At 47.6% G+C, this 26869-nt stretch overlaps 1 protein-coding gene across 5 annotated transcripts in view; it reads right to left on the reverse strand.

Moving 5' to 3' along the window:
* The window catches only part of LOC125704918 (type II inositol 3,4-bisphosphate 4-phosphatase-like), a 143651-nt gene that overhangs the window by 73076 nt on the left and 43706 nt on the right, over positions 1-26869 (reverse strand). For 3 of the 5 annotated variants that reach the window (XM_048971067.1, XM_048971066.1, XM_048971068.1), the window contains 3 exons: positions 19816-19897; positions 14569-14760; positions 7136-7180 (listed from right to left, as the gene is read on the reverse strand). In XM_048971067.1, the coding sequence (XP_048827024.1) occupies positions 7136-7180; positions 14569-14760; positions 19816-19897 (319 nt within the window). Of the gene's footprint in view, positions 1-7135; positions 7181-14568; positions 14761-14908; positions 15376-18946; positions 19563-19815; positions 19898-26869 lie in introns of those variants that run through there. The other 2 variants (XM_048971069.1, XM_048971070.1) reach the window with 2 other exon arrangements.

Raw genomic sequence — 26869 nt, forward strand, 5'->3', positions numbered from 1 at the left:
ATCCCACCCAGATGACATCAAGGAAAGGAGGGCTGTTTGTAACCTGATCTACACAAATTGAATAATTCATTCCTCAGATGTGCATCCCTGAGTCCCCACAACATCTTGACATTTTCAAATCGTCCTGTTTGCGTTATGATAACAAAAAGCAGTTTGGCTTTTTGTCACAGCGGCTTCCAGATCAGTCTCATTAATCCTGCATTTAAAGCCCCTGTCTGCGAGGATCATTGCAGCTCCTGTTACAGCCAAGCTCACCTGGTGATCCACAGACAGAGAGGTAACACTGAAACAAACACGCGCTATGATGCAACCCTTCGTAAAAGGCGGCTCCATAACCCCCGAACTAAAAGACAACGCTAATAAAAGCAGAAAGGCTCCATTGAAATGTGTTTCCTCTGTTAGTTCGGTATGAACCTGGTCACAAATGCAGGTTGGGCCCTTTGATAAATTAATCAGGCTCTCCACTATGGTCTCGTTGCCTGGTTGAACTTCCAGAACAGATCCATCCATCCATCCATCCACCCATCCATCCATCCACCCATCCACCCACCCATCCATCCATCCATCCACCCACCCATCCATCCATCCATCCATCCATCCATCCATCCTCTCTGTACCCTGGTTATGGTATACCTTTTAAATTGAGTATTTGAGTGTGCATTTATTTTTGTGTTATCCATATAATTCTGTGATATCACTTTGACGGTGTCTCCATCGTGAACATCTCCTTTTGTCAATGGTCCCGTTTAGAGGGTTTGCCGAGCCTCTTTAGCCTCACTGTCGTTCACGTTCTCCGACACTGCGAGCAGGCATTAGGGCGGCGTTTCTTACCCACAAGTGACGCGACAGTACAAAGCGGACAGGGCTCCGCTGTGACAAACCCCGGCAGGAACGGAGTGAAACGGCGTCACTGGGTCACCGTCACCAAAAGCCCCTCACAGAAGCACAGCAGCCCTGTGGGAATCTCATTAAATCCGGAGAGATTGGATTCAGACAGTGACTCTCTCATCGCGGGAGAGCTTCTGCCATGGCCGGCTCACCCACATGCTGACCAGATTCTTCTCTTCTTCTGGACCTAATAGTGAACCTGGCCTGGAGGCGTCGGGGGGATGGGGCGCTGGGGGGGTGCTGGGGGGGCGCTGGGGGTCACCAAAGGCTCCATATTGGCTTTGGTGGCACCGACTGTATGTGCCTAATAGACAAATATACTGATAACAGAGGAAACCCATTCTGGCCTGGAATTCTTACCACTGGAGCTGCTGCTAACTGCTAGGAAATACACAGCGGCCAGGATTCCTTCACTGGACTCCTTACCTGCCCTGGACTCCTTCACGGAGGAGGTGAAGGCAAGGAGCACAGCCCCCAAAACGGCAAGACGGGTACAGCAGCGGAGTTAAAGCCCTGAACTCCTTCACAGAGGAGGTGAAGGCAAGGAGCACAGCCCCCAAAATGACAAGCCGGGCACAGTGGCAGAGGACAGGTGGCCCGGGAGCGGAGCACTAGAATTACAGAGAATAGAGATGCGTAAAAACTAATTATGCGATCATTTAATTAGCTATTACACGTGTGTATTTGACAGCTAATTAAACCTAAAGCTAAAACTGAATGATCTAATAAACGACGTTGTGAATCTCAATAAAATGTGGCTGACAGCCACTAATATCTCCAAGGTTACAAACAGCTAGCTGAAATACGCTGCATAAAGACCTCCATCCTAGGAATAAGGGCAAAGGTGGATCTAAGGGGTGACGAAGGGTAGATATGGCCACCGTCAGTAAAGACATTAGCAGGGGCGGGGCATAAGAGGGGCCAAAATTCATACAGAGTGGCCAACCTTATCACTGGCCAATGATGTGTTTTGAATCGGCGGGTGAGAGGGGAGGGGGCACTCCAGAACCCAGTCAGCTTTTAGCTCAGGCCAGTGCCCATTTAGCCCCACCCCTGTATATACATCTCAGCAATACGCTCAAAATGTGGATTATTTTATTTATATATAGCACTGGTGCGGCGCTTACCGGCGAGTTCTGAGAGGATAAGCTCATACAGTTTAGATTTACATGCTGCAAGGCATAATAAATATACTGTTAACAGCATTTATATCCAGATTAGGTCCCGCACCCGTATTACAAGCACAGCCTTTATCAGCTTATCTGACATGCCAGTTGATCATTGCCGTTTTGTTCCATGACACCCCCGTAAATATAACTCGCCCCCAAACACCACCCCTGGTTTCATCGGTCGGTTATTCCTGATGAAATCACCGCAGCAGATGTTTAAACAGAGCTGATGGCAGGTGACATGTAGATCAGGTTATAACGCTCTGCTTGAGCTAATTAGTCCACACTGAGAAAAAATGACCAGGAACTCGGGACACATTGTTGGGCTTAAGGTCATTAATTAGCGATAAGCACCACGGGATCCTTAACGATGGGCCGGACTCGGGGTTTGGGAGAAAGGCTCTTGTGCGAGCGTCACATCTCAGGACAAAAGGAGGTGATGAGAATGACCTGCCTGCTGGTTCACCTGGAAAAACAGACCTTCTGTCGAAGAAGACGGGTGGATGGGGATCTAAGAGGAACCCAGGAATGTAACAGGTCAGTCTGTCAGGGCTGGTACACTGATATCGCCACTGATCACCCAAGTCACCCCGCTATGTGCCCCGCGGCTTTGCTCTCACCTGTATGTGTCTGTGTATCTCAAGGAGACCAAGATGGGGTAGAAAAATAGACAATTTCCCCATGGGAATCGATAACCTATAAATATTTTACTCTGTTCTAAAACACCCACACAATTATGTGCATATGAAGGTACTATGTGGCTCACACCTCCATCCATCCATCCATCCATCCATCCATCCATCCATTTTCAGCCGCTTATCTAGGGTCTGGTTGCGGGGGCAGCAGTCTAAGCAGGGATGCTCAGACCTCCCTCTCCCCAGCCACCTCCTCCAGCTCCTCCGGGGGAAAACCAAGGCGCTCCCAGGCCAGCTGAGAGATGTATTCTCTGCAGAGTGTCCTGAGTCCGCCCCGGGGCCTCCTCCTGGGTGGACATGCCTGAAACACCTCCCCGGGGAGCCGTCCAGGAGGCGTCCTAGGTAGACACCTGAACCACCTCTACTCTCTCCTTTCCATGCGGAGGAGCAGCGGCTCCACTCTGAGCCCCTCCTGAATGTCCGAGCTCCTCACTCTCATCTGAGCCCAGACACCCTGCAGAGGAAACTCATTTCAGCTGCCTGTATCTCATTCTGTGGGTCAGTACCCATGACCATAGGCGAGGGTAGGAACGTAGATCGACCGGTAAACCAAAACTTCGCCTTCTAACTAACTCTTTACCATGACAGAACGGTACACCGTCCTCATTACTGCCAGCGCTGCACCGATCCGTCTGTCCATCTCACGCTCCCTTCTTCCCTCACTCGTGAACAAGCAGAGAGAATACATTCCATGTACCTAGAACCAGTTTTGGTGGCCGATGATGGGTCCTGCCTTAGACTGCCACCCGATCTACACTGCCCCTGTCCCCCACAGCTCCCCCTGCAGGTGGTGGGCCCACAGGGGGACGAACCCAGGTTACCCCTTTAGGTTTTGTCCATCCGGGCCCCAAGGGTGGAGTCTTGGCCACCAGGCGCTCGCCTTCAAACTCCCTCCACAGGACTGGCTCCAGGGTGAGGCCACGGTCTGCCCAATCCGGGCGGGACACATGGTCCATTGTCTTATTTTTCTTCATGGGGGTGCTCTGAATCGCCCTTAGTCTGGCTGCTCTCCTCGGACCTATTTGTCTTGGGAGTCCCTGCCAGGGGAAATTTCCCCGACCACACAGCCCCCAGGACCACGGAGGCACACAAACCCCTCCCACACGATAAGGAGGCCATTCATGCCCCAGCGGCTCACACATTCCTTTATATTTTCCACAGTATTTCTTCACAGGCTGACATCGGAAGCATCATATGGCATCAGAATCTAATGGAATTACATTTAATCCATCCACTCTTTAATTCTATCCAGGAGTTCCAGAAGTCTCGTTTAAAGTTTCTTTTAGAAAAGTATTTACCCAATTTCTCACAGCCTTGGCTGGATACATATTTGCTTTAATACAAGTTAACATATGTTAATTTGTTCATTTTTTTTTATTGAGAAATTTTAAATAAACATATATTCCATTTTCTGTAGCTCTGTTAACATGAAATCTAATTTTCTTCTGCTTCTTGAAACAGATTAATTAGTATTAGAGCTTAGTCATCTTTAAGGACCAATGAAAACCTATTCAGGCTACAAAAGATTTATTTAAAGTCATCATTAAGAAACCCATTGATTGTTTTGTGTCCCTATAGCACGGAGAACAATGAGCACAGGGAACAAGCACAATTCAAAGGATTTTAGTGGCGTCTCCGTGATGTAAAGTTCTGACTGGTTTATGTATGAGGATTAGGGGTGGGTCTCGCTCCAGCAGAACACACTCCACTGCCCTAAGCCTGCCAAAACTGCACAAACGGCTGGAAATTCATTTTTGCTAGCAGGTGACTGAAACAATGTACTAGCCCAGATTAATTGTCATTAGCCCATAATGAACAATGTCACTTTCACGCAGAAATCAACCACACCGTCAGACGGTATCGCGGTCTGTACAGATCCAAGCCTTACTGGCCACCCAGCTATTCAAACAATTTCGGATTTTCAAATCATCAAGTTATTTTTAGTTCTACATTAGGACGCTTTTGTGCACTTTTGCCATGCATTAAACGAGATAGTCATTTTCAGTTTCTTCTTTATATATCCAACATCTCCACTAATTCTTTGCTGTACAAAGAGAATCTAATGCTGAATACATAACGATCAGGCCCTTCAAGCCAATTGGTTAACTGGGACGTGAGTGAAACTGGGACTGACCAAGGAGACCCTGCATGTAATCACCAAAGAGAACCTCTGTGTACCTGTGCCAAGAAAGGAATACACAACATACTCTCTGAAAGGAATGCACAACATACTCTGTGAAAGGAATACACAACATACTCTCAGAAAGGAATACACAATATACTCTCTGAAAGGAATACACAACATACTCTCTGAAAGGAATGCACAACATACTCTGTGAAAGGAATACACAACATACTCTCTGAAAGGAATGCACAACATACTCTGTGAAAGGAATACCCAACATACTCTCTGAAAGGAATACACAACATACTCTCAGAAAGGAATATACAACATACTCTCAGAAAGGAATACATAACATACACTCTGAAAGGAATACACAACATACTCTCAGAAAGGAATACACAACATACTCTCTGAAAGGAATGCACAACATACTCTCAGAAAGGAATACACAACATACTCTCAAGAAAGGAATACATAACATACACTCTGAAAGGAATACACAACATACTCTCAGAAAGGAATACACAACATACTCTCAGAAAGGAATGCACAACATACTCTGTGAAAGGAATACCCAACATACTCTCTGAAAGGAATACACAACATACTCTCAGAAAGGAATACACAACATACTCTCAGAAAGGAATACATAACATACACTCTGAAAGGAATACACAACATACTCTCTGAAAGGAATACACAACATACTCTCTGAAAGGAATACACAACATACTCTCAGAAAGGACTGCACAACATACTCTGTGAAAGGAATACCCAACATACTCTCAGAAAAGAATACACAACATACTCTGTGAAAGGAATACACAACATACTCTCTGAAAGGAATACACAACATACTCTCAGAAAGGACTGCACAACATACTCTGTGAAAGGAATTCCCAACATACTCTCAGAAAGGAATACACAACATACTCTCTGAAAGGAATACACAACATACTCTGTGAAAGGAATACCCAACATACTCTCAGAAAGGAATACCCAACATACTCTGTGAAAGGAATACCCAACATACTCTCCGAAAGGAATACACAACATATTCATATGCATTTTCATGTATGTAACAGTTTAATTACCTTGTAAATCGTCTGTAGGGTTTGCAAACTACCCAACACTTCTGATGTAGCTAATTTAAAATTTATAATGGAATAATATAGATTTACCGTTCGATTTATTGTGTGAACGTGAGAGTTGGTAATCGGGTATTTTTTTTTATTAGTCAGTAGGCTAGTGCTCAGTGTAACTTACTCGCCTGAGGCGAGAGATTGAGCTTAGTTTCCAGCCCTATGAGGACACAACCCTCTCTGTCGTGTCCCCTCAGTGTAAGCTAACCCCCATCCGGGCTGGGGCATCGCTGCACTTCCACCCTGCGATTCAAAGCTTCAGAGCTGGTCTGTCGTGGTGCTCCTTTCATGAATAAGTCTCTAGCTATTTTCCATGTGGGAGATCAGCCCTGCAGAGGTGCGGAATAACAGGCGGAGAGAGAAACTCAGCTGCTCCGTGTTTAACTAACGGAAGAGGAGCCTGCTTGCATAATGATGAGGATTTTATCCACTTATTTTTATAGTTGAGCATGAGAAGTAGGACTACAGGAGCCAAGTGGGGCTGTATACAAAGAGCACTGGCAGGACATATCATATGCTTCATTCTGGGAGCACAGGAATTACTTCGACGCAGCAAAATAATGCCGAATTGAGCCTAACTTGCCTGGTGGATGAGAACATTCATGTGATTACATTCTGCAATAGATTAAAGCATTCCACAAAGAGTGTGTGATATGAAATCACAGCAATGACTGCTAGGAGGATGTGCTTGCTGGGGGCAGGGGGGATTTGGCAAATGAGCCTCAGAGATTCGACCAATTGGCATCACGTGGGGTGAGGGCAGACATCAGAGGGCCTCCACACAGGCTAATGACTTAACATCGCAGAACTCTGAGCCAAAATGGAACTCGCAGGCAAGGTTGGATGGAAAAAAAGTACCTGTCAGTGTTACCAAGAGTCCGCATGCATCGCCGCAGATACAGCTACATAAATTCGAAATGGCAAAGATCATGAATCCACCCATCCCATCCCATAACCCCTTATCACCTGCAGTGGTCTGGGATTTGCTATAGAAGTCAAAGGATGTGAAGACGGGGCAGTGACACGCTTCACTGTCAGTCGCACGGGTTAGGGTTAGGGTTAGGGTTAAGCCTAGGAGCGACGCCCCAGCAGACAAGTAAGGAAAGACATACTCACCGAGGCTGAATTCCACCAATGGTAGCTCAGGAACCAGAATGGCGTCTGCAGAGAGAGTAAAACATCCAGCTGTCAAAATAACCTACTGGGTGAGCAGCAAAATGATGGTACTGAGCAGCAGAGCTGCAGTAAGGAGACCTTTGGTGTCTAGGGCACAGAGGGAGTTCCACGTGGCAGCACGAATCTGCTGTTTGCTGACACCGAGTGCTGACAGGGGCACGTGAAGCCCCAAGCAGGCTGTGATTGATATGTACAGGCTATCGAGGACTTCCATACGGCTGTTATTTATTCAAGTGCCTGCCAAGGCGAGGGCTCTCCTAAGCTCAAGAGCGCCAAGGACTGGCACGTGCGGTGGGCGCTGCCCGCGCGTCTGCCATCTGCCTGGGCTTCTGCCTCCCTAACAGCCACGGGCTCATTAATCCTTAAAAACTGAGCTGCGGCAAACTGCTCGCCAGCCTCCTGGACCCCAGCCGCCTGGTGGCGCCTGAATCCCTGTCCCTGTTTCACTGTCCCACTGCAGCTAATGAGCAAGTGGGGATGTTAAACTGGCACCGGAGATCCGTCCCCATAGTGAACCTGCATGTTCTGCTTCTTGTTCCGACGGTCCAATGTGGAGTGAGACATGTTTCTAATGCCTAGGTAGATTTACCCGACGGCACATGAAATGAGGTACTGCTGCATAAAGAAGTCTCTTTCCCCAAGACATGAGAGTCACCTTCCAATCCATCAGCCCGCGGGCGAGTTGGGACATGTGGTGATTTCTTCAAGACAGCTGTGTTAATGGACGCCTCAGGAAATGCTGTCTGACTCGCTTAAATATTCGGAGAGCGATGTCAGTTGCGTAAGACTTTTGGCTGCGTCACGCTGACAGATTCATCATTAGGCTGCATTATCGTAAACAATACCAACAGCAGCATCTGCTAGCAACACCCCGGCTTCCCTTGTCAGACAATAACTGTTTACAAGCACATCCAGTAACTCTATATTAATCAAATTCTCTGGGACTGGGATTCTCCTTTTCTAGTAATGCTGTCAAAAGTTGCCTCTGATCCCTCCAGAGTCCGGAAAAACGTCAGATTTTGTCTCAATGTCTAATACCGATTTATACTGTGTTGTGCTGTCAATCAATGACAAATTAAACATCTAGCAAATGTCCCCATAACCATGAAGGGAAATGCCCAGAGTTACCTGTGGCTATGGTATATAATGCAAGAGTGACAATCAAATTTTGCTTTAAACATGCTTTAAAAATTCAATAGGGTATTTATTTCTGAGTGCACAGTAGCACAGCAGTGTGCAGTAAGACTGTCTGCTTTCTCTACTGGACCGAATTTTGAATAAAAGCATCTGCACACTTGTAAACTCCTTCAATGCGTCTGAGAAACTGCAGCAGTGAACAGGCAGCACAGGGATAATGGAGCAGAAAGTCTGATCGCTGACTCTCACTTTGAGGGTCACTTTGGTCTGACTCACAGTGGGTCAACACAGAGGTCACAATTCTTTCATGCCATAATTATCTAATTAGAATAATTTGCCTAATAAAAACGCGTCTCCTTTCCCCAATAACAATAACTTTCTCTTCTGCACCAGTCAGCTGAAATATAATGAATATAATCTGCTAATATAACCTGACTTTGATATTGTCTTGATGTGTAGTAGATAAAGTTCCTGTTTTGCTATGTTTAGCTTAATAGCCGAAAGCGACAGAAACTTAAATTTCACCTGCAAGGGACACACTCTTTTCATCAAGCTGATTGCTCTACTTCTAGATTCCACAAACACATCATTATTTATCCCAAATAAACTCTGAGTGTAATGCATGCTGTTTAAAACACCACAGTCTCAACAGACAGCATCTGGATCATATTTGAACAGCCAGGTGGGAAACACCTTCACTTCAAGGGACTCAAATACACATTAGTAACTCAGTTACTACTTAAGTACAAATCATGAACAAATATAGTCGGGTGTTTTCACACCTATAGTTCGGTTTCTCTGGTCCAGGCTGATGAGTTTGTAAACTTGTAGCATTGTCCCCTCGGTTCAGTTTGCTTCCACACAGATAAAAATCGGAGCAACAATGCATAAAGGTTTTGACCGGTCAACTGTATGGAGCCCCGGACAGAAGTAGGAGGAAACAAACTCCCCGAGGCTGACTTCCACCAATGGTAGCCTAGACGGCTCCTACCAGCTCGCCTACCTGCTCCCCTGTGGCTGATGCCCAGACACCTCCTGCCTGCTCGTCCACCAGCTCGCCTGTGGTCATCGCCTAGGTACCTCCTGCCTGCTCACCCGTGGTCATCGCCTCGGCACCTCCTGCCTGCTCACCCGTGGTCATCGCCTAGGCACCTCCCGCCTGCTCGCCCGTGGTCATCGCCTCGGCACCTCCTGCCTGCTCGCATGTGGTCATCACCACATCGGCTCCTGCCTGCTTGTGACCTTGACAGCTCTCGCCTGCTGACGAGTGGCCACTGCCCCGTTTATTTCAGCCTGTCCGCCATCAGCCCCCCAGGCTATGCTCGACTCCCCTTAGGCTCCGCAGGAATGGTACCTCCTCCCTTCAACACTGGTAGCATGTCTCAGGACCCACCCGGAAGAGGCTACCATTGCTCCGCAAGCGCCCCACCTGGAAGAGGCCGTCGGCACTCCACATGCCGGGAGGGGGGTGTAGCGGGGTCTGGGGAGAATGTCGCCAGGCCCCTGACTGGAGTCCGCCACATCGTAGCCGGGTTCCCTCTCGGACCCCCTTGCAGGATGGCTGGTGGTCACATTATCAGCCTCTTCTACTGGCCACCACCAGCCCAGTTCCTGACACGCCAGTAGCCGATAACTCAGCTGGCATACCAGCCTCTCACTACCTGGAAGAATCATGCCCAGAGGAGGAACTTGAATGGGACCATCTGGGCACTGCTCTAAGTGATGAGTCATGGGGCTCTGCCCAGCACTTAAAACACACCGGTCTTCGACCCCGAAAACGTCCCCAGTACTGCCCAGCCTCCTGCCTCAGTCCTTGTCTGCCATCACCCTCGTAAGTATGGTCTGCCCAGTCCTACTTTTTGATTCTGTTTTCTCTCCCCAGGTCTCCAGTTCTCAGTCTGAGCATGACGTCTAACCCTGTGCAGCGTCCCTGGTTCAGCCCTGTGTCCTGGGCCCAAGTGCCTGTCCTCTCATCTGATCCCTTTGGTGCCCTCCCTGGCTTGCTTGGCGCCCACTCCTGGGGGGGGGGGGGGTGACTGTCACGTCCAGCCTCGCCCTGCTTCTCTGCTCCCAGCCTGAAGCTCATTAGTCTTACCTCTTATTCCTGCCCTCTTGTTAACCAGCCACAGCTGCTTCATGTTCACTCCTCTGTTAATCATGTATAAAAGTGCTCCCTGTCCAGTCATTATTCTCTGTCTGTGTCTGCTGCCCTGCCCAGTCTCCACAATAAACTCAGGGGTTTCACTTGCTAACAGCCTGCCTTAGGGTCATCCTTCTCCTGCCATATTGTGAAATATGTGACAATATCGTATCCCTTACCTCATTTTATTTTGAAATGGATTAGATATTCTATTTTGGCATGTGTGGAGTCAGTTACGTAATCCATGCAGTATTAGAGCGTGCTGAGCGGGAATCCGCGTATACGCTCAGAGTGCTTCGGCACCTTTCCCAGTTTACTCATCTCCGCTATTTTTGTTACTAACCCTGAAAATAATAAAATCTCAGTCACCTACTTTGTTATATTTATTCGGTTTGTGTATGTTAGAGTTTGTAGGCGTTACGTTTGAATAGCCCGTAAAGTTTCACATTAGCTCTTGTATGTGATCCCTAATGTGCTAATCGCCAGTCATGTTATGTACATTTAGTATAAGAAATATTGCTTGGCAAATTGATGCTTTTTATTTCTATTCAAAATGTAACTGTTTTGTTTGGATTAATAATTATGGCTATAACACGAAATTAACAAGAGTTTGCTGTTTAATAAGTGTAGTGATATATGATCTACAAATTTTTGTAATTTTATTATGCCTCAATTACATGAGTTATCCTAAAGCAAATAAAAAAAATGCCAGAAAATCGATCATGTAAATGAGTACCATTAGGGCCAAAGGGAAGAATACAGCAGCGGTAGAGTACAGCATCGGTAGAGTACAGAAGCAGTAGAGTACAGCAGCGGTAGGGTACAGCAGCGGTAGGGTACAGCATCGGTAGGGTACAGCAGTGGAAGAGTACAGCATCGGTACAGTATAGCAGCGGTAGAGTACAGCATCGGTAGAGTACAGCAGCGGTAGGGTACAGCAGCGGTAGGGTACAGCAGCGGTAGAGTATAGCAGCAGTAGGGTATAGCAGCGGTAAAGTACAGCATCGGTAGAGTACAGCAGCGGTAGGGTACAGCAGCGGTAGGGTATAGCAACAGTAGGGTACAGCAGCGGAAGAGTACAACAGCGGTAGAGTATAGCAGCGGTACAGTACAGCAGTGGTAGAGTACAGCAGCGGTAGGGTACAGCAGCAGTAGGGTATAGCAGCGGTAGAGTATAGCAGCGGTAGAGTACAGCAGCGGCAGAGTATAGCAGCGGTAAAGGAGCCACACCCACCTATAGTTTATAAGTTCCACCATCCTGGTTCGCTGATGGTGCGTTAAAAGGTAAATGCAGACCTAACTCACTACCCCATTACAAAACGCCTGCAATTCCCCAATCTTTCCCTGAATATTTATCATTCTCGTCCATGACAGACTTGTCTCACCTGGCTTAATTTCCAGCCATGACCAGAATTAAAAATCACCCCCTGGGGTACAAACCAAATTGTCTACAAGATCAACTGGGCTGTGCAAAACAATTGGATCTGACACTTACAGACCCCCCCACCCCAATTATAGCCCCCCCTTCTACTTTAAGTGGTGAAGGCATATGAGCCCCAAGCACAAGGTATCACAGACATCAGCTCAGGACCACGTTGCCCAGGCAGGTAGGTGTGATGTGAAACGCTGACCCATGGGTCACTTAGGGTGGGAAATCACCTGGAAAGAGTGAAATACTTTTTCCAAGTGGGGGAGGAGGAGTATTACTAGCCTGACGGTAGTTATTCCCTGTAGCATTTAGGAGGGGCTCCAGACTCCCCAAGACCCTGCATAAGACAAGCAGGTACAGAGGATGGATGGATGGATGGCTACAAGATCATCACATGACACTAAGCTAGTGGTGTGATTGGGCCAGGCATCTCTATACTGTAAGAGACTAAAAGGTGACCTGTTGGCTTTTCCCGTAACACTACCACACTAAGGGCTTCTCGGAGCCTCACCAACATTTGTGATGCTTCCATGATTGAAAACGATCTTTCACATACCTGCTGCAGTAAATAGCAGCAGGGCTGGAATAAGCTCTCAGCATGAAGATGGCGTGCTGCACCCGCGATCCGCCCCCTGGGCCTCGTACATCGTCAGCACAGAGTAGGACGAGCCCTGATATGGTACTATTGCGACTTTAAAAGCCATGAGCATCGCAGTGCAGAGTCCAGGGCAGCCCTCACTCGACGTGCTACGTCTACTGTCCACCGAGGTGTTTGGGAGGGCTTCCTGTCAGTTATCGGGGAGGGGGCTGAACGTGGAGTATTCTTGTGGTTGGTAGAACAGGATAGAGAGCCTTATGGGGGGGAAATGTAAAAATGCTCTCAGTCGTTTTCCAGTTGGTCTCTCTCATTTTGTGACAGTGGTAATAATAATAATAATAATAATAATAATAATAATAATAATAATAATAATATGGAAAGGATGGACAGCACAGAATTTATTTCAGTACCTGGCTAATATTTAAATTTAACAAGACTTTACTAATCTTTAAGAGACACATGATATATATAAAACTGCGCACATGTATGTGCTGGGAGTGACGTGGGGGATGGTGAGATCCTCACCCAGGACTTTCATAGTCTGGGAATCTTTGTGAAATGAAACTATAATAACAAATCCAGCAATGACATTATGCCAATGCAACAGAATACACATATACTGCTATCCACCCACCCACCCATACATCCATCCATCCACCTGTCCATCCATCCATCCATCCAACCGTCCATCCATCCATTCACCCACCCATACATCCATTCATCCATCCGTCCATCCATCCACCCACCCACCCATACAGCCATCCATCCATTCATCCATCCATCCATCCATCCATCCACCCGTCCGTCCGTCCACCCATCTGTCCGTCCATTCATCCATCCACCCACCCACCCATACATCCATCCATCCACCCATCCATCCATCCATCCACCCGTCCGTCCGTCCGTCCACCCATCCGTCCGTCCATTCATCCATCCACCCACCCACCCATACATCCATCCATTCACCCACCCGTCCGTCCATCCATCCACCCATTCGTCTGTCCATCCGCCCATCCATCCGTCCATCTGTCCATCCATCCGTCAGTCCCTCTATCTATCTATCTTCTAACCGCTTACCCTAGTCAGGGTCATGGGATATTACCTGACATATCGGTGTGTCTCCTGGAGCAAGACCCCCACCCTCAATCTGTCCCCATGTGCCTGAATGGCTCATTTTATTCATTATTATTCTACTGTGTGAGTCTTACTCCTTCCATGAATCCAGCAGGACTGAATCACTGGAATGCTTGTAGACCTGGTCTGAGATCCAAGGTAAACCAACAGGATAAACAGCACCGATGTTTAGCTCCATGCGGTTGCTCTTCAGTGGCATGTGAGACAACCTGGGCTGTTCATTCAGTGACTTTATAGCATCAAGTCCCCATTGAATGGTGGGTAAAATCTTCACGTTTCAGCAATGCAGGGATGTCACTGCTCTGGTCACTGACAGCAAGACACTGCATTTTCTGAGTACGTTAATTGCATGTTAATTGCTACTATTTTCATTACTGCCTTTGCATCAATTGGTGTGTTTGTGTGTGTGTGTGTGTGTGTGTGTCGTATATCTGAAGAAAGCACTGGAAGTTAATTACAGGTGAGGAACATTCACCTCTCCTATGACTATGTGAAACTCATCCATCCATCCATCCATCCATCCAAGCACCGCTTGTTCTGGGACCATAGTTGGGACATATCCAAGGGGGCATGAGCAGGTGATCAGGAGCCGGTCAATCAAGGGGCACTCACACAAAAACAAGGGTAGCGATCAGGGCCACATGAAGGGGACGTGAACATGGAAGGAGCACACAAGTCCTACTGGAGACAGATTCAGGCTGTCAGCTCAGGGGCCATACGTTTACAGCACAATGAAGCACTCTACCGTTACCCAGCAAGGACACCGAGCTCCTGGTCCACTGCCCGCCCATTTCTATCCCTGAGAAATCCGGGGCTGCGAGCATCGGTTCCCTTTTCTGTGTTACGGAGATGCTGCATTCCTGCAGCCTTCAAGAAAACACTGTAAAGATTCCCGAGCGCACGGTGAGCGAGAGGAGAGAGAGGCTGGAACTCACCTGCTCTGGCTCCGCCCGCCTTGGGGCTGTCAGCCTCCACGCTCGCAGTCATCGCCATCAGGAGTCGCTGCAGGTGCAGGATCTTCTCCCGCAAGCTTTCAGAGTTCGCTTCCCGCAGCACCGTAATCCAGGACTGCAAGGCTGATGCCGTGCCGGCTTCCAGACAGAGATCCGTCTCCCCGCTTTCGAACTCTGTGTGTGGGAAGCGCAGGGCACCTTTAGGGAAGTCTGAAGGGGACAGGGCACTGGAAGGTATGGGGATTAGGGGGGCTCTGGGGGGTGGCTGAGCAGATCATTTAAGAGAAGGTAAAAGAAGACAGATATTATGCCTGATACAGACCTTCATCAATCCATCTTCTCTGTCACAGAATCCAGTAACCTAATAGTTCAGAATCAGACTCCCGTCGGCTTCTGATTTAGCCTGCTGCTTCATCCTGGCAGTGCAGCGGTCCGTCTACCCCCCTCCCGAACGTAATAAATGTGCCACAGAGCTCAGCACAGGGAGGATCAAGCCACGACACTCAGCGGAAAGCGTCCTACTCAGCAGGGCTGCCCGCTTCAGCCAGGATCCAATTCATTAAAGGTGCAGGGCTTAGCCGTGAGAGCGGAGAGGAGACAGACACACGAGCAGCACCGGCAGCGATGTGGCGATGAGCGCTCCGCTCGAGGGGACCGCCGGGATTCGCCGAGCTAGGGGTGTCCGTCATCGCTCGGCAGGACCCTCCCTCCGTGCGGCCCGCCCCCCTGTCCCAGCCAGAGGCGGAGACGGCTCACAAAGACGACAGTCTACATTTGGCATCAACAGGTGGCTTCTCATTAAAGGGTACTCATCTGTGTGGGGGGAGGGGAGGGGAGGGAGAGAGTGCGCGACATGGGGAGGGGGACACACATAAGAAGCTCGGGGGGAGATATGCTGCTTCAGATTCCAAACATCTAAGTTAAGTGATGGGAAGGATGTTTCAGCCAAAGCTATGAAAATCTCTCCCCTGTATTGTAATGAACAGGCCATATAGGGGATGAGATCAGCAGAATAAATTAATGCATTTCGGCGCAAGAGATTAAGTTTACATAATTAGACATGACAGCCACATTATGCACTCTGGAGCCCCCACACCCCCCACCCTCCATTTTATTTCTTTAGTTATCAGCACCAGGAACCGTCTGGTCGTGAACAGAGCACCGAGTCTAAGTGAGATGGACGGCTCCCACGGATCTGCGAAACAATAAAACATACGACGGATTCATTTTCTCCGTGGATATGCGGCTTGCCTGCTCTCCAAAGAAGGAAACTCACGTGTGATGAATGTTCCGTCACTCCGTCCTTAACGAAGAGTGCAAATCGGCAGCGGCTTCCCCATTAAAGTGTGGCAAGAGGAGGATAGACGACGCCGGCGCGAGCCGCTTAATGTGCTCATTTTAACACACTGAACGCAGCCTTATTATGCCGATTTATGAGAGCTGCTACAAAAATCGATAGAGATAGAGCAAAGGCAACAGAGCATGGCCCTTTAAGATGCTTTCCTCAAATACGCCACCTGCATGTACTAGTCACAGGACATACTGACTTGGCCAGACGCGATCATTGCCTTTTTATCGAACTACAGGACCTTATCTTATCTGTTTTCCACTGCGCCACATACTTCTCTATTTCGTATTTTCAGCATTTTCCGGGAAAATTCCAGTGTCTGACTTGGTTAGTGATCTCTCACTGATTATGTGCTTGTCCTGCAGGTGCTGACCCGTGACCCACTCTGGAGGAAAATCGTTGGTCAGATAAATGAGAATGAATGTAAACTCTGAGTCACCGGCACACTCTGCCCCCCCCACTCTCGAGACACCACCTGACAAACCAAGACTGATGCGAAGCAGAAACAGGAATTGACACGCAGGAAGCACCTGAGCTCTCAGGCTATTTGTTGACCATCCCAATTTTTTTTAGAAATATAATTTTTTTTTTTTTTGAGAAACCAGGGTTAGATAATGCTTGGGGTTAAGGCCCCATCTGAGAAATCGCCATGCTATCCTTGGGATTTGAACCAATGACCTTCCGCTCACAAGCACATCATCCTAACCCTGTGAACCGCAGACCACCTCACTGCATGGCCCTTTGCCATCACCTCTCGGACCGGAGCGGCCAATCAGGACAGGGACCCGGCTGTGGGGACTCACAGTGCTGGTGTGCTAGACTGAGTGGCAGTCAAGCCTATTTCTGTCTGCATTTTCAGTTCACTGTACATATGCTGGATATATCCTGTAATAATATATGAGGGGTTGGGCCTCCTAGATGTATCAACTTCGCTGTCAGTTATCTAACAAAAAGTCCTGAACTCTAAATGATTTCTTGATTCTGATTAAGTCTCTCTTGTTATTATGTTGTGTGGCTCTATTATGTTTGAGTATCCTGCTGAGAAGAGGTCAGGGCCACATACAGCGGCAGGCCATGGGGGCATTGGCCCCCGCTGAAAGATGATAGGCCCCCTGAGTGTCCCCCTCCCCTGTCACCCGCCTAATGATACGATTACCGCCTCTATGCATTATGGTCCCTCCTGTGTCACCCACCTACACGACTGGCCAACACCTCGGAGGGACAAGCGTGTCCCTTTACTGTGGGGGGTGGAATTCTGAACTAAAGGCTGAATCAAAGTATCTATCTAGAAAGGTAACCTTTGAAACATGTCCCAGTCTGCATTGTCTAATATGTATAAGATCCTTTTCTGGATGCAGGTATAATGACCGACGCAGTTGTCAGCTGACTCTCCCCAATACCATCTACCCCCCCCTCCCCTCCCAGCCCAGTCTCACTGTACCCCCTGTCCCCTTGGTTGTCTCCCCCAATGCTGTCATTTTGTCTTTCCTGCATACTGGGAAAATACACCACAACCAGTCAGTTTCCACTCTGGCCTTTCAATCCAGTTGCTCTATATCAATCAGCTTCCTCTCTCCCTCTGATTTCAACTTCCTCTCTCGGAGTGAACGCTTTCACCAGCGAGTAGTTCAACAATTTTAGGCATTTATGAGGTTCTCCGCTTCCCCACCCCCCGCATTTAGTTTATCACACTATTATTACATTTTATTGTCCAGCCCTGCTTTGTTTTCACCTGGGTGGGTCCTACTCAGCTGCCAGACCTCTACAGCCATAGGCCTTAAGACCACAAGTTCAAGGTTTTTATGCTGATCTCCTGTTTACTCCAGATCTCAAAGCTCTTATGCTGATCACACTCGACTCTGTGTCTTTAACCCTCCCCCCCTTGGACACACTGCTCTCCATCTCCCAAACATCTAATCTCTCCAGCTGGATGACTGACCACCAACAGAATTCTGGATGGAATTCCTTCTCATGCCCACCTGCGCCTCAATTCACAAAGATCTCTGGTCAAAAAAAACTGTTTTCATCAAGAACCACCACAGGCGACCTACAATGAAGACTACAGTCTCTCAGCCTAAGGTTTTGAAGCCTCTGCATCATCAGGAGGTCCTCACCCGCGACACGATAGGATTTTCCCAGCTGGCAGCCGCTCTGTGATCACATCCTGGATCGACTCTGATGCAGCTCTTATGTTGTCTGAAATGCCCACCTGCATATTCCATGGAACCAGCATCTCGTCGGACACACATCTGCACACCTCGCCTCCGAACGTCTCACACACACGCACGGGCCGAGCCCTTCAGCAATATCCAATCCTTAGTTCTGACACATGGGCTTGATAAAGGAACATCAGCACCTGACATTCTGAACTTCATCAAAGTCCTTTCAAGATTCCCACACAATCACAGGGATGTCTGTCTGTGTCCTGAGCAAAGGTCAGGAATCGGCTATAGAACAAATTTTTCACGTCACTCCGGATAACAGGATTTTTTTCCTCTCACCAAATCCCTCTTCTCTTTAAACTTCACCTTCCCATCAAAACACATCTCTTCAAAATGCCCTTCATCCAACCCCCCTGGGGGCTTTTTTCTGTGTCTTTCACTACATGGACACTATTTGCACACGTGCCGCACCTTATATTCAGTTCCTTGAAAACTTTCCGAAAGGCAAATAAAACACATTTTTAAAAATCCATCCATACATTTATTGTTAAGGATAAAATGCCGCATTTCTAGATTGCCAAAAAGTCTGTCATTTTCACCTAAATATGCCAGGTTTATGCAACACTGAAAGATGTGTAATTTACAGCACTAGTTATTTAATGACTGTACCGATTTGCAATCCCCCTTATGCTCTTCATTAATTACCTATTAAAATAAAGTAGTAAGTAAACGAATAAGTAAAAAAGGCAACAAATGATTGAAAAATCAATTAAAAATACAAACGATTAGCATGGCATCCGATAAATAGAATAAAATAATAAAAAGTAAAGGTTTTCTTTAAAGCACTTACCAGAAGTAACAGAGAGTGACGGAATGTGACATTTCAGCTGTGGCACCCTGCCTTTGCTAAGTGCCTCTCAGACTTTGCGCTGTCATGCTTGCGATATAGAGGATTATATCCATAATGGAAAAAAGGCAGCCAATCAGGTAAAGAATATGAACAGATCACTACTAAACGTCAAAGCAAAGCTCGTACCGTGGGGCTGGGGTGTATCCCCTCTTCAAGCTAAAGATAAAGACTGAAATTGATTATGTATCACTTTATGGAGTCTGAGACCCCGCATCGAATTCAGATTTACATCCTAAATATCTTCACTCTTCTGATATACTGAGGTAAACCTGTGTAGCAGTAAAGTCACAGACCCAGCATGTAAAGGATCATACAAGAACACACGTCTACTGGGGCCGCATGTACGAAGCGACCGAAAAACACAAGCAGCTCATCCTGGGGAAGTGCAAGAGGAAGTGAGAGGAGAAAGCCATGCGGAAAGGGGAAGTCGAGCCTTGGCGGGCTGGAGAAGCAGCAGAAGGCTCCGAGAAAATTCTCCATCTTCATAAGTCTGACTAGGTACACCTCATGGAAAACAGCTATGTACAAAAACACTAGATGTGGCTTAGCCAAACCACACATCTATTCCCCGATATTCCAGACTGAGCATTGCACATCCTTTGTTCATTAATACAAAATGAAACGATCGGCTTCAGGGGACAATAATGAAACAGGCAGGCTGCCACTTAACTCTTACTTTTGTCTTCCTCTCCGTCGGCTCTACAGCCGCTGCGGAGTATTCCCACACGCTCGGTCACACACTCGGTCACACGCTACTCACTGGCAAAAATACAAAATGCAAACAGATTCACCCATGTGGCAGTACTTACTGATGCGTAATGCAGAATGGTTATCTCCACTCTCCACGACGTGACATCGTTCCAGGACGATAACCTCCACTGGATCAGACCGCTGCAAGGACAGAGAACAGAATCAGGAGGAGGGCAGCCACCTTGGGAAGCTGTCAGGGCTAACTGCTGATTGACAGCTGGAGAGACGCACGGACCCGTGCATCTGAGAAGAAATTATCTCCACGTGGTCGCAGAGGAAGAGAAGGGAGACAGAAGGGCTGAAAAAATAACACACAGTCCTCAATATACCTCTTGGTACCACATAGCTTTTGCTCCGGACTGATGGGACACATTCTCTCCTTGATTAGTGAATAGCGGAGCTTATTCACAGCCCATTGAGCACTGATTGAACCCAACACAACAATGCTGGTTCTTGCTGTATTGAAGACGAACAATCAGTCCTTCATCAGAGGTAAATATGCTAGGTATAGAGAGCCATTGTCATTTCTAATTCTTTTGGCAATGCAGGCTAATTAAATGCCTCTCTCTTGGCCATCTTCTGTCACTCTCCTGCGGAGGATTCAGTCTGTGTTTTCACGAAGACCTTGGTGAAGCCTGCCTTTGTGGAGGAACGTCTCAGACATTGAAGTGCAGGAGGTGCTCTACATGAAACCATTCAGTCAACGAAACCTACAGTCATACATTTTACTCAAGTGTTCATCTCAAAAATATCTTTGTACTGTGAATTACAGAACCGAAGGAAAACTTGAAACCTTTTACAATATGCAGTAAATATTCGTCAAATAACATGGCATGTGTAAATCAAATATCACACTGACCCAAATGATCTACCAAACACCACAATAAGGAAATAAGCATCTCGGGCCGGAAATTATCCCTCATACTTAGGAAATGTCCAGGGTATGCGCCCTTTATTATCGTACCGGCCAAATATAAATACATAGCAGCATAAAATAATGCTCCACCAGGACCACAGTGCAACATACAGCAAGTGACGGGGGGCGGGGGGGGATTTCACAGGACTTATAGTACATAACACATGGGGGGTGCACATACATATCTGATGTGTTTGTATATAAACAAGAAGTAAGACAGCAGCACATCAGGGTGGAATAAGCTAACAGTAAACAGAGGAATAAGGATACGATAAAGGCTCTGGCTTAGCACCAGTGATCTATTTAAAGCAGTTCCTGTTCTTACGAGACCTAGATGTAATTACAGCATGAAAAAAATCCCTTTTCTGGGGCAGATGTAACTTCTCACTGACTCTACAGGCAGATGAGCCCTCATCATGGAAGCGTTTGGCTGCAGGGATCTGCACAGAGGGGATGCGTGAAGGTCAGGCTCTCGCACAAAGCCTAAGTGATACGGGACTCTGCGTCAACAATGCTGTTCTTTGAGAAGGTAGCTTTACTGTCAAGGCCATATCTACTGGGATAGGAGAGAATGAACTGTCAGCACAGTCAGTCAAAAGGAGCCAGCGGCTGCCTTTAGGGAGTCAGGAGACTCCACCACATGCAGTTCTGTAGATGAGAGTCACTGACCGTGGTTCTCTTCTGGAACATACTCAGAAACGCATCACATGCAGCAGTAGTACTGTATGATTTGCCGTAGAAAGATTTAAGTTCAATGGCATGTTACGCCCTCTGCTGTGAAACCTATGTCTGATATGCCTTTCTGGGTTCAGGATCTAGTTATAGAGTTTGATGCATTGGTAGAAGAGCGTGTGTTTGGACCGCTGGTGCAAGGCCTCGGAGGTATAACCGGGGTGTCAGTCAGGAGGTTAGCACCTCCACCCGCTGCACCGCCATCTTCCTCCCAGTCAAACAAGGCTGCCTTCTGTTCTTTCTCTTGGTTCTACCCAACGCACCCATGCGGCCATGGCATCTTCCAGCACCCGTCTTGTGGCTCTGTTTTGGTCTCCTCCTCCCCCTATTTCGTTAATCCCCCTCTCCACCCCCACTTAATGTCCCTCTTCCCTTCCTTCCACTCCTGCATCAGATTTACTCGCGCAGACCTGCGGCCCGACTAACACCCATTTGTCAGGTGTCAACATGAGAAACTTCGAAAGCAGGGAAATTGTATTTAAAAAAAAAACACCCATGAACATCGATTTGTCAAAGGCAGCACTGGGGACAAAGGTGGCAAAATGACAAAGAACACACCCACAGTGGGGTGGGAGGTGCAGACTTAACGAGAGCTGGTGCACACGGGGTGAAAAGTGTGCCGAAAAGTAACTAAAGTATCCCGGAGGAGATGCAATTAAAGCCTTCAGAGCGGCCACACTGAGCTCTAAATGGAATTCCGATCCAGCCAATGGGCTGAGAATGAGCTATTGAATGTCTTGTGCGGCTTCGGCAGAGCTGGCCTCAGGTTTCACACTGATGGTATCACGCTTGGCGTAAGTGGGGGGTGAAAAATTCTATTTGAATTGTATTGATTGGCCACAAATTCTGTTACTTAGTTCCCTGCAATTAGTCAATTACAGCAAATAGCAGTTTTTTTTTCCTTTGTCAACTGAGTCATTCATTCCAGCCACTAGGCAATTTTTACAGGACAAAAAAAAAACATCTTGATGAGAGGCTGAGCTGTCAGAGGGACACAGCTGGGAGGGAAATCAGGGTCATAGAAGAAAGATCTTCTCAGCGACAGGAGGGAGTTAAAAAGCAGCCACAATTTAGCTGGGCCCTCAAATCTGGTATAATGCTCCAAGCCAACTGCCCCCAGCCTGTGATGCATCCAGGGAAGAGACAGTGACGCGAAGGGTGCCGCCATGCAGCAGTCATGCAGCAGTCATGCAGAGCCAAAGACACACAGCGCTGCATGACTGCTCCACTCATAACCTGAAAAATTAAATTCAAATGCCCTCGTGTGAGAGAAATGCAGTTTGACTGGTCCTGCTTCTCAGAGTGCTCTCTTAGGTGGGGGGTGTGTGTAAGAAACGTGACTGCGTACGGCGATCTGTGAACCGCGAGGAAATGACACCCCTCTCCGTTAAGAGGGTAATCGCGGGAGGGTAGGGTACTAAACCATCCGCTTCACACTCCAATCTGCCCCCATTTGGGTGAGCGAAGCCTGGGGCATTCCGGATTTTTCCGTCTCACAACAGCTGACATATGGACCAGTCTCTCGGGCCCAAGGGCCGCACATTTCCAATTTAAGACATGTCATTTACTCTAATGGAGCACGTTACCAGTGTCAGCAGCCCCTTGCCAGTTTTGAACCACTTGGCATTTGGGGAGATGATAAATTAGGCTACCCCACAGGCGACTGGACGTCCACTCTCAAGCTATGGAAGACCCCACAGTAGAGAGACTCGTCTGACTGATTCCCGCTGTGGAGAACCCCAGTGAGAGTGGAAACCCTGATACCCACCCACTCCCCCATGTAAGCTCATGCCCGTAGTCGGGGTGCGATGAGGACTGCATTTGTCCCCTGGAATTATTTATCACAAACTCCAAAGAGGAAACAGGAAAAGCTTAGCAAAGGTTACTGAAACACTGGGGGAGGGGGGGGGGAGCATATCTTTCAGCCACACAGCGACAAAGCAGAACCTCTACAAGCCTCTCACACCCCACGTTAAATGGTTCAACACTTCAGAATATCGGTGAGAAGCCCCAGATTCCATGTGTCGGTACAAAAGAATGTGCACAATGGTCTTAAATGGTCGGTGTTTCACTCTGATTGGATTGTACTGAGATTCCCCCTCTGTCACCTGGCCTACAGGTAGAGGGCGGCAGTGACAGATGACTCACCGCTGGGTGGGTTCCCTCCGCTCTGCAAAGCGCCTTCCCATCTCCACCTCACCGCTACGAAGTTTTCAGCCACTCTTTGGTTTTCTGACTTAGAAAACTTCCTTGTTTTGAATAATAGGGGCTTTCATAATCGGGACTTCTTATTTACCTAAGAACCATACAGATTACATTCTCAGATACGAGAAATGTATCTTCCTCATATTTTAAAGCGTTTGTTTATATAGGAATGTGTGCGCACTGCCACTAACCGAAAGCTGAGAGTTAGAGAGCTACAATCCCTGCTGCCCTTAAACGAGGATCAAAAAGGGGTCAAATCTAATAATGACCATCACCCATATTGTATATATATGAATGAAGCTGTATTTCCAATAGAAACGTCTACGGAGTGTTCAGCTTGTCCTTGTTGCTATGGAGCTGATGTCACACGAACAAACCAAAGTCACACAGTGAAATGTTCATGTGGCAGGTTCACTGGCTGGGCCTCATAAAACCAGAGAAATTGTAATAATGCGTACTGATGACTAATCAGTTATTGAGAATGTTTAAAAAATGCATGTGAATTCCATCTGCATGCTTCCTCTAAGAGTTCAAGGAACCTACAGGAAACGCGTGCTGTCAAACACAGAGTGTGCGGGTGACAATAATGTACGACTCATTTAAGCACCATTTCCTTGTCTCTCCCGTGAGAACAGTCTGGTGACCAACAGCACAGATAGCAGTATAGGAGAGTCGTGGCACCATTAATATCTGCAGGGGTGTTTCGGTAAATAGCAGATCTTTGGAGTTTCTCGTAGACTAATGATGATGGAGTGCGTCCACTTCAGCTAGAGATAGCAGCGCTAGGCGTCTCGAGACCCTCACTGACATTTTTTTTTTTTAAAAAAAAAGGAGTTTAGAGGGCGCTGAAATTTCATGGCTTTTAACTCCCAAGACTTTGATATTCATAATAAATGACTACAAATAGTAGCTGTTCAACACCAGAACCTTCCAGGGCTGCCCTCTACAGCGTGGCTCAAGAAAAATGAGTAAAACACTCAAAGTAAATTCCCTATTAATGTGTCCTTGCAGTCATGGCTTCCATATCTCTAATCCAATCGGATAGAAGACCGTCAAGTCTGTGCTGCCACGCAAACCACCCCCCATGGGGCGTCTCGACTTGTACACCAGCGTCATAGCAAACAGGATAAGTTCCGATGTAATGGGGTCTCTGAGGCCCCAGTCGGACTTGTGTTTCCCATATATATGTATATATTTCTTGCATAATGTGTGTGAGCCGCAATACACCAGTAATAAATCCTGTCATAAGTATGTGCACAAACATGTGGCATGTGATCCACACGCTGCCTCAAATTGAAAACCTGAGACTCATTATTAAATAGTCCCATGGAAAGATCATTAAGGACTGTTTACTGACGTCTCCTTTCAGAAGAAAAGTCAAACACTTAAAAATAGACTTTGTGCCATTTTTCATTTGCACAGCACATGGGATACGGGTCTTGGCACGTCATCGGTGCTGGCCAGAGTAAACAGGCCGGTGCAAGCCTGCTGTTCCCACTGCATGGCAGGCCAACCCTGACCCTCAGGGGCTGCACAGCGGAAGGCAGAAGGAGCCGTGATCATACCATGCTGGCAAAGGTAACGGAACACTCGGAGGTAATGGAACACTCGGCGGTAACGGAACACTCGGAGGTAACGGAACACTCAGCGGTAACGGAACACTCGAAGGTAACGGAACACTCGGAGGTAACAGAATTCTGTAAGGTAACGGAACTCTCGGAGGTAATGGAACACTCATCGGTAACGGAAGACTTGGAGGTAATGGAACACTCAAAAGTAACGGAACACTCAGAGGTAACAGAATTCTGTAAGGTAACGGAGCACTTGGAGGTAACAGAACACTCGGAGGTAACGGAACACTCGGAGGTAACAGAATTCTGTAAGGTAACGGAACTCTCGGAGGTAACAGAACACTCAGCGGTAACGGAAGACTTGGAGGTAATGGAACACTCAAAAGTAACGGAACACTCAGAGGTAACAGAATTCTGTAAGGTAACGGAGCACTTGGAGGTAACAGAACACTCGGAGGTAACGGAACTCTCGGAGGTAACAGAACCCTTGGAGGTAACGGAACACTCAAAGGTAATGGAGCACTTGGAGGTAACAGAACACTTGGAGGTAACGGAACTCTCTAAGGTAACGGAACTCTCGGAGGTAACGGAACTCTCTAAGATAATGGAACTCTCTGAGGTAATGGAACACTCAAAGGTAATGGAGCACTTGGGGGTAACAGAACGCTCGGAGGTAACGGAACTCTTTAAGGTAACGGAACTCTCGGAGGTAACGGAACTCTCTAAGGTAACGGAACTCTTGGAGGTAACGGAACTCTCAGAGGTAACGGAACACTCTGTGGTAACGGAACACTCGGAGGTAACGGAGCACTCGGAGGTAACGGAATTCTCTAAGGTAACGGAACTCTCTGAGGTAACGGAGCACTCGCCTGGCTACCCTCCCTGCCTTGGACACTTTGCTTATAAAATATTGAAGCACCTCCCTGATTAAGGACAGCGTCACCTTTCGACATATAGCCTGTTAATGGAGGGGAAAAGATAAAGTGAGACATGGAAGAAAAGAGGTTTTACATCTGCATCCTCACAGCGAGTGCGACCCTGGGGGCCGAGCAGCCGGAGAAGGTGCCAGGTGGCTGAGAATGCTTGCCTACCCTAAAATAAAGCTCTTCTGCTACCGACCAATAAATGTGACGCCAATCAAAAATGGTGAAAGAGGTGAGAGAGGCAGTATTGTTGAAGAGCAAATTAAAAAGCGCCGCTTTGGAAAAAAATAATGAGCCTGGTCCAGAAGGATTTGATTGCTGCGGTTTAATTAGCCCAGAACAGTCATGAAACAACTTGTCTTGTTACAATCTCCCCCGAAGATGCTCTCGTGGAGCCCCTGCTCAGTCATTCCTGGCCATCACCGCCCCCCTACCCCCCCCCCCCCCAATTCTGTTAATTTATCACACAATGCTCCCACCCACCGGCAGCACCCTGACAGCGGCGTGGGGCCGATACGCATTCATTACACACTGAGCCCTGCAACAAAAGGGACGGTCACAGTGCAGTAAACACAGCTCTGCGTTTCAGGGCCATTTCTTACTGATGGGGTCTCGACAAGCAGCGTGTGCTTAATATTACGGATCAGGCATCAAAAAAATAAACATATATAAGGAGATTCGCTCTGGACAGGATGCCGAAGGAGCTGTCCGACACAGCAATGGTTAGAAGATTGGGTAGGGATTCAGCTTTCATGGTTTTTCCAGA

This window comes from Brienomyrus brachyistius, chromosome 12 (genome assembly GCF_023856365.1).
Source record: "Brienomyrus brachyistius isolate T26 chromosome 12, BBRACH_0.4, whole genome shotgun sequence".
Lineage (NCBI taxonomy): Eukaryota > Metazoa > Chordata > Actinopteri > Osteoglossiformes > Mormyridae > Brienomyrus > Brienomyrus brachyistius.